Genomic DNA, 14,897 nt, shown 5'->3' on the forward strand with positions numbered 1-14,897 from the left:
AATTTTGTAATGTGAAGCGCAAAGTTAGCTACAATTTTTGTTATTAACTTTTATTGCTATCTATTACTATAGCGGATCTACTAAGCTTTTTCACACTAATCAATCACCCTGATTTTGTGGGTAGCTGTACAGGTGTGCTGCGCAGTAATGAACGTAACCTGTATCAGCAGCCAGATGGGCGGTACGGTGTTCAAGGAAGCATAGGGAACAATATCTGAAAGAATCAGCCGTCTTAAAATGATTTCTCGAAAATGTTGCTAGCTCTTAGACAGACCATAATAAACACAACAAAAACATTACAGTATCTGGGACACTTAATGATGGGACAGCGATATGAAATGCTAATATTGATAATACAGAGAATGCTAAGAGGAGGAAGGAGTATAGGAAGAAGGAGAGTGTCATGGTTGAAGAATTTAAGGGACTGGTTTAAATGCAAATCAATAGAACTCTTCAGAGCAGCGGTAGAAAGAATAAAGATAGTGATGATGATTGGGAGACGGCACTTAAAAGACTAAGAAGTATTTTTACTTACCAATTTCTCCAATCTGTTTGTTCTCGGCTCTAAAATTTTGTGGTTGATCGTTTCTTATCACGTTTTCCGGATTAAATTTGTTGGTTTCCATCTCTTGAGTATTATCATTGGTTATCAAGAAATTATCTGGATTATATCTCATACTAAAGTGATCAGCGTTCACGTAGTTGTCTTTAAAGTTCCCGAAGAAAAACGGATTTCGCTCTATTTCCTGATTTTGAAACACGCCAGGATCTAGAATTTGTGCAGACCCTAGTCCAGATGGAGTATTATTGCTTATGTTAGTTGCATCTACTGGAATTATTGGTGGTTGACTTAACATTAGGTGAAGTTGAGGAGTGTTGGCATCATCTGGTATTTTGGTCTGCAAATTCTCCATGCTTCTACAAAAAAAAGTTTCAAGATGTATATAAAAACAAAAAGAGAGTAGGTAAATGTGAGACAGTATGGTCTAAGAGCTAGCAACGTTTTCGAGCAACTATTTTAAGACAGCTGATTCTTTAATATATTATTCCCTATGCATCCTAGAACACCTTACCGGCCATCTGGCTACTGAGACAGGTTGCGTTCATTACTGCGCAGCGCACCTGTACAGGAAAATATATCGAATTTAAAATTATTTTAAGACGAAAAATTTTTTTGTCATTGTAAAACATTCTTAGAAATATGAATTATAATTGCCAGACATTTCTGTGGTTACTAAATACGTGCCAGACGCTATAGTCTAAATGGCTATCAACGTTTTCGAACAACTATTTTAAGACAGCTGATTATTTAATATATTATTCCCTATGAATCCTCGAACACCTTACCGGCCATCTGGCTACTGAAACAGGTTGCGTTCATTACCGCGCAGCAGACCTGTACAGGTAAATATATCGAATTTAAAATTATTTTAAGACGAAAATTTTTTTTGCCATTACTTTTTAAACATTATCAGAAACATGAATTACAATTGCTAGACATTTCTGTGGTTGCTAAATGTGCACCAGACGCTATTTATTATAAATAATATCTAATAGAAAAATTTAAATCATTTTAGTATGTCTGAAATTTTAATATTATATTATTAACACATAAATAAATGCAAAATTAATTTGCCAGACATTAATTCGGTTGCATTCACCAGCCAGATGGATTTAAAATCATAAAAATAATGTGTATTTTCAGCAAAACGATCGCTGGCTGTGTTAAGAAATAAGACAAACAAAAGATACAGGTAAATATATTTGAAATTAGTTTAAGATGAAAATTTTTTTGCCATTACTTTTTAAACATTATCAGAAATATTAATTACAATTGCCAGACATTTCTGTGGTTGCTAAATGTGCGCCAGACGCTATTTATTATAAATAATAATAGAAAAATTTAAATAATTTTAGTATGTCTGTAATTTTAATATTATATTATTAACACATAAATAAATGCAAAATTAATTTGCCAGACATTAACTCGGTTGCAGTCACCAGCCAGATGGATTTAAAATCGTTTATCTATATTTTCAGCAAAACGTACGCTGGCTGTGTTAAGAAATAAGACAAACAAAAGATTCAGGTAAATATATTTGAAATTAGTTTAAGACGAAAAATTTTTTTGTCATTACTTTTTAAACATTCTTAGAAATATGAATTATAATTGCCAGACATTTCTGTGGTTACTAAATACGTGCCAGACGCTATAGTCTAAATGGCTATCAACGTTTTCGAACAACTATTTTAAGACAGCTGATTATTTAATATATTATTCCCTATGAATCCTCGAACACCTTACCGGCCATCTGGCTACTGAAACAGGTTGCGTTCATTACCGCGCAGCAGACCTGTACAGGTAAATATATCGAATTTAAAATTATTTTAAGACGAAAATTTTTTTTGCCATTACTTTTTAAACATTATCAGAAACATGAATTACAATTGCTAGACATTTCTGTGGTTGCTAAATGTGCACCAGACGCTATTTATTATAAATAATATCTAATAGAAAAATTTAAATCATTTTAGTATGTCTGAAATTTTAATATTATATTATTAACACATAAATAAATGCAAAATTAATTTGCCAGACATTAATTCGGTTGCATTCACCAGCCAGATGGATTTAAAATCATAAAAATAATGTGTATTTTCAGCAAAACGATCGCTGGCTGTGTTAAGAAATAAGACAAACAAAAGATACAGGTAAATATATTTGAAATTAGTTTAAGATGAAAATTTTTTTGCCATTACTTTTTAAACATTATCAGAAATATTAATTACAATTGCCAGACATTTCTGTGGTTGCTAAATGTGCGCCAGACGCTATTTATTATAAATAATAATAGAAAAATTTAAATAATTTTAGTATGTCTGTAATTTTAATATTATATTATTAACACATAAATAAATGCAAAATTAATTTGCCAGACATTAACTCGGTTGCAGTCACCAGCCAGATGGATTTAAAATCGTTTATCTATATTTTCAGCAAAACGTACGCTGGCTGTGTTAAGAAATAAGACAAACAAAAGATTCAGGTAAATATATTTGAAATTAGTTTAAGACGAAAAATTTTTTTGTCATTACTTTTTAAACATTCTTAGAAATATGAATTATAATTGCCAGACATTTCTGTGGTTACTAAATACGTGCCAGACGCTATAGTCTAAATGGCTATCAACGTTTTCGAACAACTATTTTAAGACAGCTGATTATTTAATATATTATTCCCTATGAATCCTCGAACACCTTACCGGCCATCTGGCTACTGAAACAGGTTGCGTTCATTACCGCGCAGCAGACCTGTACAGGTAAATATATCGAATTTAAAATTATTTTAAGACGAAAATTTTTTTTGCCATTACTTTTTAAACATTATCAGAAACATGAATTACAATTGCTAGACATTTCTGTGGTTGCTAAATGTGCACCAGACGCTATTTATTATAAATAATATCTAATAGAAAAATTTAAATCATTTTAGTATGTCTGAAATTTTAATATTATATTATTAACACATAAATAAATGCAAAATTAATTTGCCAGACATTAATTCGGTTGCATTCACCAGCCAGATGGATTTAAAATCATAAAAATAATGTGTATTTTCAGCAAAACGATCGCTGGCTGTGTTAAGAAATAAGACAAACAAAAGATACAGGTAAATATATTTGAAATTAGTTTAAGATGAAAATTTTTTTGCCATTACTTTTTAAACATTATCAGAAATATTAATTACAATTGCCAGACATTTCTGTGGTTGCTAAATGTGCGCCAGACGCTATTTATTATAAATAATAATAGAAAAATTTAAATAATTTTAGTATGTCTGTAATTTTAATATTATATTATTAACACATAAATAAATGCAAAATTAATTTGCCAGACATTAACTCGGTTGCAGTCACCAGCCAGATGGATTTAAAATCGTTTATCTATATTTTCAGCAAAACGTACGCTGGCTGTGTTAAGAAATAAGACAAACAAAAGATTCAGGTAAATATATTTGAAATTAGTTTAAGACGAAAAATTTTTTTGTCATTACTTTTTAAACATTATTAGAAACATGAATTATAATTGCCAGACATTTCTGTGGTTGCTAAATGCGCGCCAGACGCTATTTATTATAAATAATAATCGAAAAGTTTACATCATTTTAGTATGTCTGTAATTTTAATATTATATTATTAACACATAAATAAATGCAAAATTAATTTGCCAGACATTAACTCGGTTGCAGTCATCAGCCAGATCAAATTAAAGTTGTAGGGTATTCCAGTAATATATTAGTTATTACAGAAAGACAGCGGTAGAGTAGACTGGCGGAAAAAGACGGGAATAAATCTACCTACCTACGGTATTTAAAGAAATTTTTATTTATCTCAACCCGCTAATAATGACAGAATTAAATATGTAAAATATTAATAAATAAAAATTATTGTCTAAATTTTCAACAACATAATAAAAAATAATATTTTTTATTCTGGGAATCATTTTTTTCATTTAAATTGTTTAAAATAATGTTTTCAAATTAAATAATCATAGAAAAAAAAAGGATAAAATGAAATTGAAGTCGTATCAAAATTTATACTTGTATTTATGAATATGATATATATTATATAACTTGTGTCACTCACACTTGACAGCGAAGAACTTGATGTATGACGAAGATTTGACAAAACTGAATTAATGTCAGATATGTTACAATACTTAGCCATTAAGGCTGCAAAAGAATTGTAACATTTTTTATGGTATCCATCAGTGGTATTCACTTGGTCCGGTAACTGTACATACATTATTATATTTTAAATTGTATTTAATACGCGCACTCAAAACGTCTTTACACTTTAACAGTTTTTCATCATTTCATCCACAAAAGTTATTACATTCTCGTTTTTTTCCTTGCAAAACACACATTGTATTTTATTTGCCATTATATTGTATCACAATTACTTTTCACTAAATAGAAACTCGACAAGAATCTTTAACAAACTGTGAATTTATTGTGACTGACCCATCTTAATAACATGTGCGGACAACATTCACCCCCGAAATTGTCGTATCTTTTGTTTGTCTAGTTTCTTAACCCAACCAGTGATCGTTTTGCTGAAAATACACATTATTTTTATGATTTTAAATCCATCTGGCTGGTGAATGCAACCGAATTAATGCCTGGCAAATTAATTTTGCATTTATTTATGTGTAAATAATATAATACATATTAAAATTTCAGACATACTAAAATGATTTAAATTTTTCAATTATTATTTATAAAAAATAGCGTCTGGCGCATATTTAGCAACCACAGAAATGTCTGGCAATTATATTTCATATTTCTAAAAATGTTTTACAAGTAATGGCAAAAAAAAATTTCGTCTTAAAATAATTTTAAATTCGATATATTTACCTGTACAGGTGCGCTGCGCAGTAATGAACGCAACCTGTCTCAGTAGCCTGATGGCCGGTAAAGTGTTCAAGGAAGCATAGGGAATAATATATTAAAAAACCAAGTGTCTTAAAATCACTGTTTTCCCGACGTAGCTCTTGGTCCAGTAGGTATATTAAATTATTTGTCGATACGTAACTTGTGGGTACTTTGATCCTTCATATCAAGTTTTACTTCAATACAAAATAAGGGAATCATTTTGTGTATATCTTTCATATATTTAAACTGAGTTTTAGTCCATAAATTCATTTTATATCGTTGAATCTAATCTTGTGTTTTCTTTTCCACCTTTTTGGTTTTTATTGTCCACCGAACTATGTGGTATCACAAGTAATAATCAGCTGAAGTAGGATGGCCACTACTATGAAGAACTCAAAGCTGCACACATTTAACCACATTCCAAGCAGTTTCTGAAGCCGACAACTACACTAACTACATTCAGCTGCAACAGAAATCCAACAATATTTGCAACAATAATGCCATACGTATTATTTTGACAATTTTGTAAAGCTTTAGACAGGTTGTGTTATCATTTTTATTAATATCAAAATTCCATTTCCTTTTTAATATGTAATAAATATGATCAGTTAATATTCTCTTTTATTTGTCCCTGCCAAAACTCACTTTTCACTTTTGCAATTAAGATAAGACCCACCTACACTTGAGACTAGAGCTAGGTAAAGCTAAAACAACGTTAGTTGGAGTTTTATTGTTACAGTTATTGTACTTTAACTTCTCGTAAAACAATACGAAAGCTATAGAAAAAATGGAATTACCTTTGAACGTTCTTGTACTTGTCTAACCCTATCAAAGGCATCGGCTTAGGCACCAAGACAACATTCAGTTCACTCTTGAAAGCTCTGTCGTCCGGTTCCTTCCCATTGTAGATTTGGAGGTTTTCTCCTTGTCTATAATAACTATCTTCTGGATATCCGTATTCTGCTGGAGGATGGCGAGCAGCTTTCTGCAAATTTGATATCTTCAAAATTTCCTGTTAAAATTTAGTAGGCTAAGAAAATAAGAGTGTATAATTTTAACTTAAAAGTAATCGATTATTGTTGCTACGCCACTGGTTGCAAAATAATTTCTATCGTCATAAAACATATTGAGTAAATTTGTACCCAGGAAATCACGGGTAGAAAACATTCAAAAGGTGGTTTTACCTAACCAATAGAAATTTCGAAGGTGTCCCCTGTATCAACTTGCGATCCAGAGTAGCTGGATTTTAGTAGCCCTTTTGTTGAGAGTTTCAACTCTCGCGTGTTAGTGAAAAAAATATCGTTTTAGAATTCGTCTAATCGGAGTGTCGCTTTTATTAGTTTTACAGTATCAATCTAGAATTCGACCAGTCTGGTCGTCACATTTATTAGTTTTAGAGTTAATAAATATTAAGTTAGAATTAGTCGAGTCAGGACGTCACACAGTGGTTCCAAATGCTGAAAACGTGGTCATGAACCGAACAAAAGTCCATCTCCAGCGATTTTCATGTTTACAGTTGTTTTCTCATGCTATCGTAGAGTCGAAATACGCGGGTATAAGGATCAGACTGGATGTATTCTGGTTCATAGCTCAGGAACAAGTGAGCCATGACCGAGGTTATTTCGACTGGCAGAGAAAGTGAAAAAGAAAGTATGTAGTAATGTAAGATGTAAGTTAACTTAAGGTTTTGTAACAATAAATGCCTTAATTTTGTTATTGCATAAATAGTGAAAATATACTTGAAATAATAAAATTTTTGTAAAGATCCATCCAGAAAGTACAGAATTCTGCAAAATTCTGCAAAAAATGTTTATTAATCTTAAAATATATAGTAAGAAGATACAGAATCACTTTGGTTTAGCTGCCTATAACTGCCTATGCATTGTTGGTAGTTGTTTGAATATAAAAGTGGGAAATGACGCATATTACATGATTCTGGCGATTGTTGAGTATGTATGGGCGGTTGTACATAAGTAATAGGTTCTGAATATTGTACTTCATAAGGAAAATGCATTGGTAATCAGCAATTTCAGATGTCCCTTTTAATATTAAATTTTAAACAAATATGCGTTTAAAATAAAATTTTCGAATTTTTTTCAGCCATATAGGATCCGCCATTTTGTTTAAAAAAAGTAATGTTAGATTTGTAGTCAGCGACCTTAATCTACCAAATTTGAAAAAAAAATTCGTTTTGATTGATATTTTCAATTTCTTTCCGCCATGCTGGATCCTCCATTTTGTTTTTCAAAAGAAATAATGTCAGATTCGTAAACAGCGATGCCAAAAACCCTTAAGAACGAAAGTAATTCCGAATTGTATAAACAATATACGCTTTTAAAGGTTCATGACCACGTTTTCGGCATTTGGAACCACAGTGCGTCACATTAATTAGTTTAGAGTTAGAATCGGAGCGAAGATCGGTGGGATATGCGCATTTTATCAATGAAATTAGATATTTTTAAGACATTCCATAAGCCGCTACAGATAAAATATTTTAACAACCCATTAATCATTCAGAATTAGTCGACGGATATTTGTACAGTTACTTAAAATAATTAAGACGATAACTGGACGATAATGATTTAATGAGTTAAATTAAAAAATTTTTCTACTTTAATGACAAAAAAGCAAGCTCATTAACAGAACCCAATTAAAAATTATTTTGCACATCATATTTGAAACATTATTTGGTTGAAAAATCTCATTTTTGTTGGCAAAAAAATATATTAATTTGTCTGCACTAAATTACAGTTCTGTTTATCTTAAAAGGGATATGTTTCTATCAACATTCACACAGTGTTGCCAAACTGAAGTTTGTTATTTTGAGTGTAAATTTTCCCAGTGATCTCCGAGGGTATAATACTGCTCTCGCTTATTTTATATACAGTGAGTACGTAAAGGTTGGAATAAATTCATTTTCTCGAGAATGGACCATTTTGGAAAAAAATACCGAAACAGGTCAATTTTTATTTTTAAATTGCGACTTTTTGACATATGTATCATACTAGTGACGACACCCATATGGGCGTGATGACCTCATCTACAATTTTTTTAAATGAGAAAAGGGGTCGTGTGATACCTCATTTGAAAGGTATTTCAATTCTCTATTCAGTAATATAAACATTAACATAACTATTTATATAGGGTGTCCAAAAAAAAAATTGTTTTAATTAAATTTATTGACATTAAAAGAAGAATGTGTGTAATTTATTTAACTCAAAATACATTTTACTGCTATCAGAAAACAGGAAATAATGTTTATTTGACAAATAAATATCGTTTTTTTGCTTAAATTCAATATTAAAGCCGCCACCCACCTCCCTCTTAACAGTTTGAACATTTAATTTAAGGAAAAAGCAATGATTATTTTTCAAATAAACATTTTTTTCTGTTTTTTGAGAGCAGTAAAATGTTTTTTGGACTAAATAAATTACATGCATTCTTCTTTTTGTCAATAAATTTAATTAAAAAAATTTTTTTAGACACCCTGTATACATAATTATGTAAATGTTTATATTACTGAATCAAGAATTAAATTACCTTTCAAATGAGCTATCACACGACCCCTATTCCTATTTAAATCATCGATGACGTCATCACGCCCAGATGGATGACGTCATTAGTATGATATACAGGGTGCGCCAAACCTCTGGTCTTCTTTGATTACGGCTAAACTATGAGATATACAAAAAAATGCTTATGACAAAACTAATGTGTATCAAAGAGGTCCATATTCTAAAATTATTTTTGATTATACAGGGTGAGTCAGAACGACGGTATGAACTGAAGTTGTATTTTTTTTAATGGAACACCCTGTATATTAAATCATTTTTGAATATATTATTTAAAAATATGAAAAATTTGTATAAGGTCTTATATGCCTAAAGTTAATAATTTTTGAAATATTTACATTTTTATTGAAAAAAATGGTAATATTTATAGGGTTGTGGATTATGTTTCCAAAGAAATAAAAATTTAAGTGGTAGGTCAAAATTTTTAAAATATAGTGTTATTTTTAAATAATTTAATATTTTTTACTTTTAGCCATAAAATATACAGTGTGTTCACTATTTGCAAATACAAAATTTTCTCATTTTTTTTAAATGGGACACCCTGTATATTAGTTTTGCACTTTGTAGTAAATACTACAACCTTTCTTTTGGTATAAGGTTGTATGTACCTAGCATGTTTCGTTTTGTAGATATTTTTAAAAAAAACTATAGATTTTACGTTTTTGCGGATTTTTTATTTAAAAATTTTTTTGCAAAAAAAATAATTATAATCTGGTTTTAGAAACATACACTAAAATATAAAATATGAAAATAAAAACGTAATTAAAGATTAAAATAAATACAATTGCTAGTACAATTCAATTGAATTTAATAACTTTAAATTATTTTACAAAAAATATTTTACCATTTTAATGAATGCATAAATTAGTTACTAAATTAAATAAACAACCAAATTCTAAAAAAAACCGTAGTAATTTTTCTACTACAGCAACTTTCCTGTACCAAATTAATTGTTAGTTAAATTGTATTTAGTTAAACTTTTAATTTACCTTTTAAATTTACTTACATACATCATACATCTTGAGAATATAAAAATTATTATAAAGTATGCTTTAAAATAGCTGAATGTTAAATGTATCAGCCAAATTATTTATTAATATAAATAGTATTTACTGGTGTCACAAAAGCTGGTAATACTTTTGTAGTTGAAATTTTTGTAACAATTTTTTATATTTTAAATTTTAATTTTTTAACCGAAAAATTTTTGGATATGACATTTGTTTTGGGCGAAACCATTAGACATTATTACCAGCTTTTGTGACACGAGTAGGTACATAGATACTATTTACTTCTTAATATACTTCCATAACGTTCATTTGTTTCAAAGCATACTTTATACGTTCTTAAGATGTAGGTAAATTAAAAAGTTATTAACTGATCTTACTCGTAAATACAATATAACTAACAATTAATTTGGTACAGGAAAGTTGCTGCGGTAGAAGAATTACTACGGTTGATTTAAAATTTGGTTGTTTATTTAATTTAGTAACTAATTTATGCATTCATTAATATGGTAAAATATTTTTTGTAAAATAATTTAAAGTTATTAAATTCAATTGAATTGTACTAGCATACGATTTATTTTAATCTTTAATTACGTTTTTATTTTCATATTTTATATTTTAGTGTATGTTTCTAAAACCAGATTATAATTTTTTTTTTGCAAAAAAATTTTTAAATAAAAAATCCGCAAAAACGTAAAATCTATAGTTTTTTTTTAAATATCTACAAAACGAAACATGCTAGGTACATACAACCTTATACCAAAAGAAACGTTGTAATATTTACTACAAAACGCAAAACTAATATACAGGGTGTCCCATTAAAAAAATGAGAAAATTTTGTATTTGCAAATAGTGATCACACTGTATATTTTATGGCTAAAAGTAAAAAATATTAAATTATTTAAAAATAACACTATATTTTAAAAACTTTGACCTATCACCTAAATTTTTATTTCCTTGGAAACATAATCCACAACCCTATAAATATTACCATTTTCTCAATAAAAATGTAAATATTTCGAAAATTATTAACTTTAGACCTATAAGACCTTTTACAAATTTTTCATATTTTTAAATAATATATTCAAAAATGATTTAATATATAGGGTGTTCCATTTAAAAAAATACAACTTTGGTTCATACCGTCGTTCTGACTCACCCTGTATAATTGAAAATAATTTTAGAATATAGACCTCTTTGATACACATTAGTTTTGTTATAATCATTTTTTTGTATATCTCATAGTTTAGCCGTAATCAAAGAAAACCAGAGGTTTGGCGCACCCTGTATATGCCAAAAAGTCGTAATTTAAAAATAAAAATTGACTTGTTTCGGATTTTTTTTTTAAATTGTCGATTCTCGAGAAAATGAATTTATTCCAACCTTTACGTGCTCACTGTATAGTTGTTGTGTGTCTCGCTTATAGTTTTAAAGCTGCACGTTTCGCAAGCGCTGATTGCTAATTCAGATTATTATTATTAAAGAAAACATCCTCAGTTCATGTCCTAGTTAGTGACGAATTAACTTGAAAATGGAAAATTAAATAAAGTACCGGAACAAATACATAATACATTGTATATTAAATTGAAACCCGAGAACACTTAAAGTGTTTCTTTACAGAGCTTGAACTCTAATCGAATTTCCGAAAGATTTAATTACAGATTTCCAAAGCAAATTATTTATCCAGACTTTGTACGTTTTCACTTTCCACTCACTGTTAAGAGAATATTAATGGAAAGTGCAATACGGATTCCTGAAAACGGGGAAACTCGACAACAACAGAATTCTAAATTGCTTTGGTTGGATCCAATTTAGTCACAAGAAGTCAGACAAATTCTAATCTCAGGCATTTTTTCGTGCCTTAACCGACGAAACTTTTTCTCTTTGGGCTTTGACTTATACGTGAGAAAAATATTTAACTTTTACGATAACAAAAAATTAATTTTATTTCCAAAAAACTCTTTCTATATTCTCCCCTTATTTTCTTTGTATTTGATATCTTTTAATTAATTGGAGTGTTTCTGCAAACAAGAAATAACCGGAAAATATGATAGAATCTGCTACAAAAAATTAAAATGAGTTTCATGACGAAATAGGGAACTTACACATTTTTGTTTTATTATATAATAATGTTCAATTTCTAGTACGTTCTTTAAAGGTAAAATATTGCAAAACCTCTAAATTTTAAAGAACCGCTTGGATTGACATGAAATTTGGCATACACATAGCTAACAAGTCAAGGAAAAAAAGTGATATTGTGCCGATGTGTGCTTTTGCCCTGGGGGTGGTTTTCACCCCCTCTTGGGGGTGAAAAAATATATGTTCGAAATAAGTCCGGAAATGAATAAAATGACTAATTCTAAGAAACTTTTGTTCTATAGAGTTTTTTCATCACGTCAATACTTTTCGAGTTATTTGCGAGTGAATATGTTAATTTTTCTACAAAATTACCACGTTTTCGGACGGTTTTTCACAAATAACTCAAAAAGTAAGTATTTGGTCGAAATAAAAAATTCTTATCAAAAATATAGCACGTAAAAAGGTGAAAAATATGGTGTATATTATTAGGTCACTATACCTAGTAGAAGCAGAGTTATAACCAATGAAAAATAGGTTCATATTCGTCAAATTCCAAATCGAATATTTTAACGTGCCATAACCAAAAAACAAAACGCTTTTTTGGGGAAAAATCATTTTAACTTTTTTAAAGTGTTTAAAAAAGGCTAATTTTTGTTTTTTTTTTTTAATTTTTAGCTCCAAAAGTAAACAAGTTACGTTCAAAATAAAGTTGGTCCCTTTTTTTTGGTAAGAAATCGGGAAAATTACCCCCTAATTAGCATTTCAAATGAACTTAATTGTTAGCACTTCACAAGTTTTTTACTCGCGTATGTATTGATCATAAATATGATCTGTAAGTTTCATCGGTTCAAAGTCCTTATTTTTGAAAGAGCTGTAGTTAAAAGAAATTGAACGAGTCACGTATCACGAGTGTATGCAAATTTAGAAACACCGAATCTTAACCAATTTTTGTCTTACAGAAAAACAAAAAAATACAAAATATTCAGAAAAGTAAAGCCGACTTTTTTTTCTGTTTAAGATTTTTAGTATTACATACTAACAATTTTTAAGTTATATTGAAAAAAAGCATTTTTTTCAAAATTAAAATTTTAAAAAATTTTACTTTAAAACTAATTTTTTTCAAAAATAAGCACTTTGAATCGATGAAACTTACAGTATAAACACAACATAAGTAAAGTAACTTGTGAAGCGATAACGATTAATTGCATTTAAGATGCTAATTGGGGGGTGATCTTTCTGATTTTTTTTTGCCAAAACAAAAGGGACCAACTTTATTTTGAGCGTAATTTGGTTACATTTAATGCTAGAAATTTTTTTTATAAAAACAGAAATAAAGCTTTTTTTAAACACTTTAAAAAAGTTGTAATGTGTTTTCCCCAAGAATGCTTCATTATTCGGATATTTCAGTTTGAATTATTCTATTTGGAATTTTTCGAATATGAACCTAGTTTTCATTAGCTATAATTCTGCTTTTGCTAGGTATAGAGACCTAATATATACACAGTTTTTTCACTTTTTTATAGCCTATAGTTTTGGTAAGAATTTTTTGAAGTTATACTTCTTTACCGGCGATAGAGGGTAAATTTTTATATGGGAAAACCTAGCGACCGGGCGCATGCGCATTATAACTTTGTTCTGATTGGATGTTCAAATGACATGTCAAAAATTATTCAATATGGTGGCTGTGGCACAGCTGTAGTTAGATTATTTATGGTTGTTGCGTTTTAAAATTTGTGTGAAAAGAAACAACAAACAAAAGTTAGTTAATAGTTATACTGCCTTTTTAAATAGTTTTCATATACCTATATTTTTGGACTTTTGGACTATTTTTGACAAGGAAAACTCATTCTAATTTGGTAAGTACCTAGTTTTTATTATAATCATATTGTAATTATACATTTGGATTAGGTTGAAATACATACATTTATTTTCTCAAGAATGCGGATTTTAGAGAGAAATCCCAAATTAGGTTCGATTTTTATTTTTAAATTATGATTTTTTGGCGTAGATTTATTTATCTAGTAGGTACGTAATGCTTTGATTTACATACTTAATTTGATTACCAACAAAAGTTCTACCAATCTTCATCTAATATATTGTTTTCTTACTGTTTTGTTATATTTTTATATTTTCTTCCACAAAATTTAAACTACATAATTTTCAAAACAATTGTCAAACAGTAAAACGTTCAGTTACCGTATTTTTCCACATGATAAATAATGTGCGATTGGACGAGTGAGTCTACGCTTCGATTACGAGTCAAAGCGGCACGAAATTCAAGGGTTCAATTCCCGATGCAAGTTTTATTTTTTTATTTTTTTATGCATATTATGATTGTAAGTATATTTGTTATATATTTTTTTTTTCAGCAAATGCGTATTTAAAATTTTTGCCAACAATTATTATCGTCCAGAAATCATTTTTTCTTTGTGGCATTTTTCAATGTGTTTGTGTGCGTTTTATTCTTTTATTTTTTTAAATTTTTGGTATAGTCTTAAAAGTCACATAATATGTAGTAGAAGTATAACTTCTTACGTGCGTACAAAGTACACACACATTCTTTTTTTTCGACAAAATGCCTACATTTTGATTTATTTGCGAAAAACCGTCTAAAAACGTGGTTATTTTGTTGAAAAATGAACATATTCACTTGCAAATGTATAATAATGTATGTAATATAAGGATATATTTTATGTTTTTTTTATGAGAAAAAAAATTTGTAATTTTTAGGTATACTTACTTTCTAGTTTTTGTATCTTTTTTAATTTGCTATTGTTGTAACAACTTTTATGAAAACCAATTCTTTTG

The 14,897-nt window shown here is 28.9% G+C and overlaps 2 protein-coding genes across 6 annotated transcripts in view; one reads left to right on the plus strand and one right to left on the minus strand.

Moving 5' to 3' along the window:
* Positions 1 to 14,897, plus strand: part of LOC126888354 (tyrosine-protein kinase transmembrane receptor Ror-like) — a 206,367-nt gene that overhangs the window by 72,317 nt on the left and 119,153 nt on the right. The window lies entirely within an intron of this gene.
* LOC126888355 (uncharacterized) overlaps positions 1 to 14,897 on the minus strand; it is a 97,425-nt gene that overhangs the window by 26,073 nt on the left and 56,455 nt on the right. For 2 of the 4 annotated variants that reach the window (XM_050656530.1, XM_050656533.1), the window contains 2 exons: positions 6,232 to 6,446; positions 536 to 918 (listed from right to left, as the gene is read on the minus strand). In XM_050656530.1, coding sequence (XP_050512487.1) covers positions 536 to 918; positions 6,232 to 6,446 — 598 coding nt within the window. The remainder of the gene's footprint in view (positions 1 to 535; positions 919 to 6,231; positions 6,447 to 14,897) is intronic. The other 2 variants (XM_050656532.1, XM_050656534.1) reach the window with 2 other exon arrangements.

Source organism: Diabrotica virgifera, chromosome 7 (assembly GCF_917563875.1).
Source record: "Diabrotica virgifera virgifera chromosome 7, PGI_DIABVI_V3a".
In the NCBI taxonomy this organism is placed as follows: domain Eukaryota; kingdom Metazoa; phylum Arthropoda; class Insecta; order Coleoptera; family Chrysomelidae; genus Diabrotica; species Diabrotica virgifera.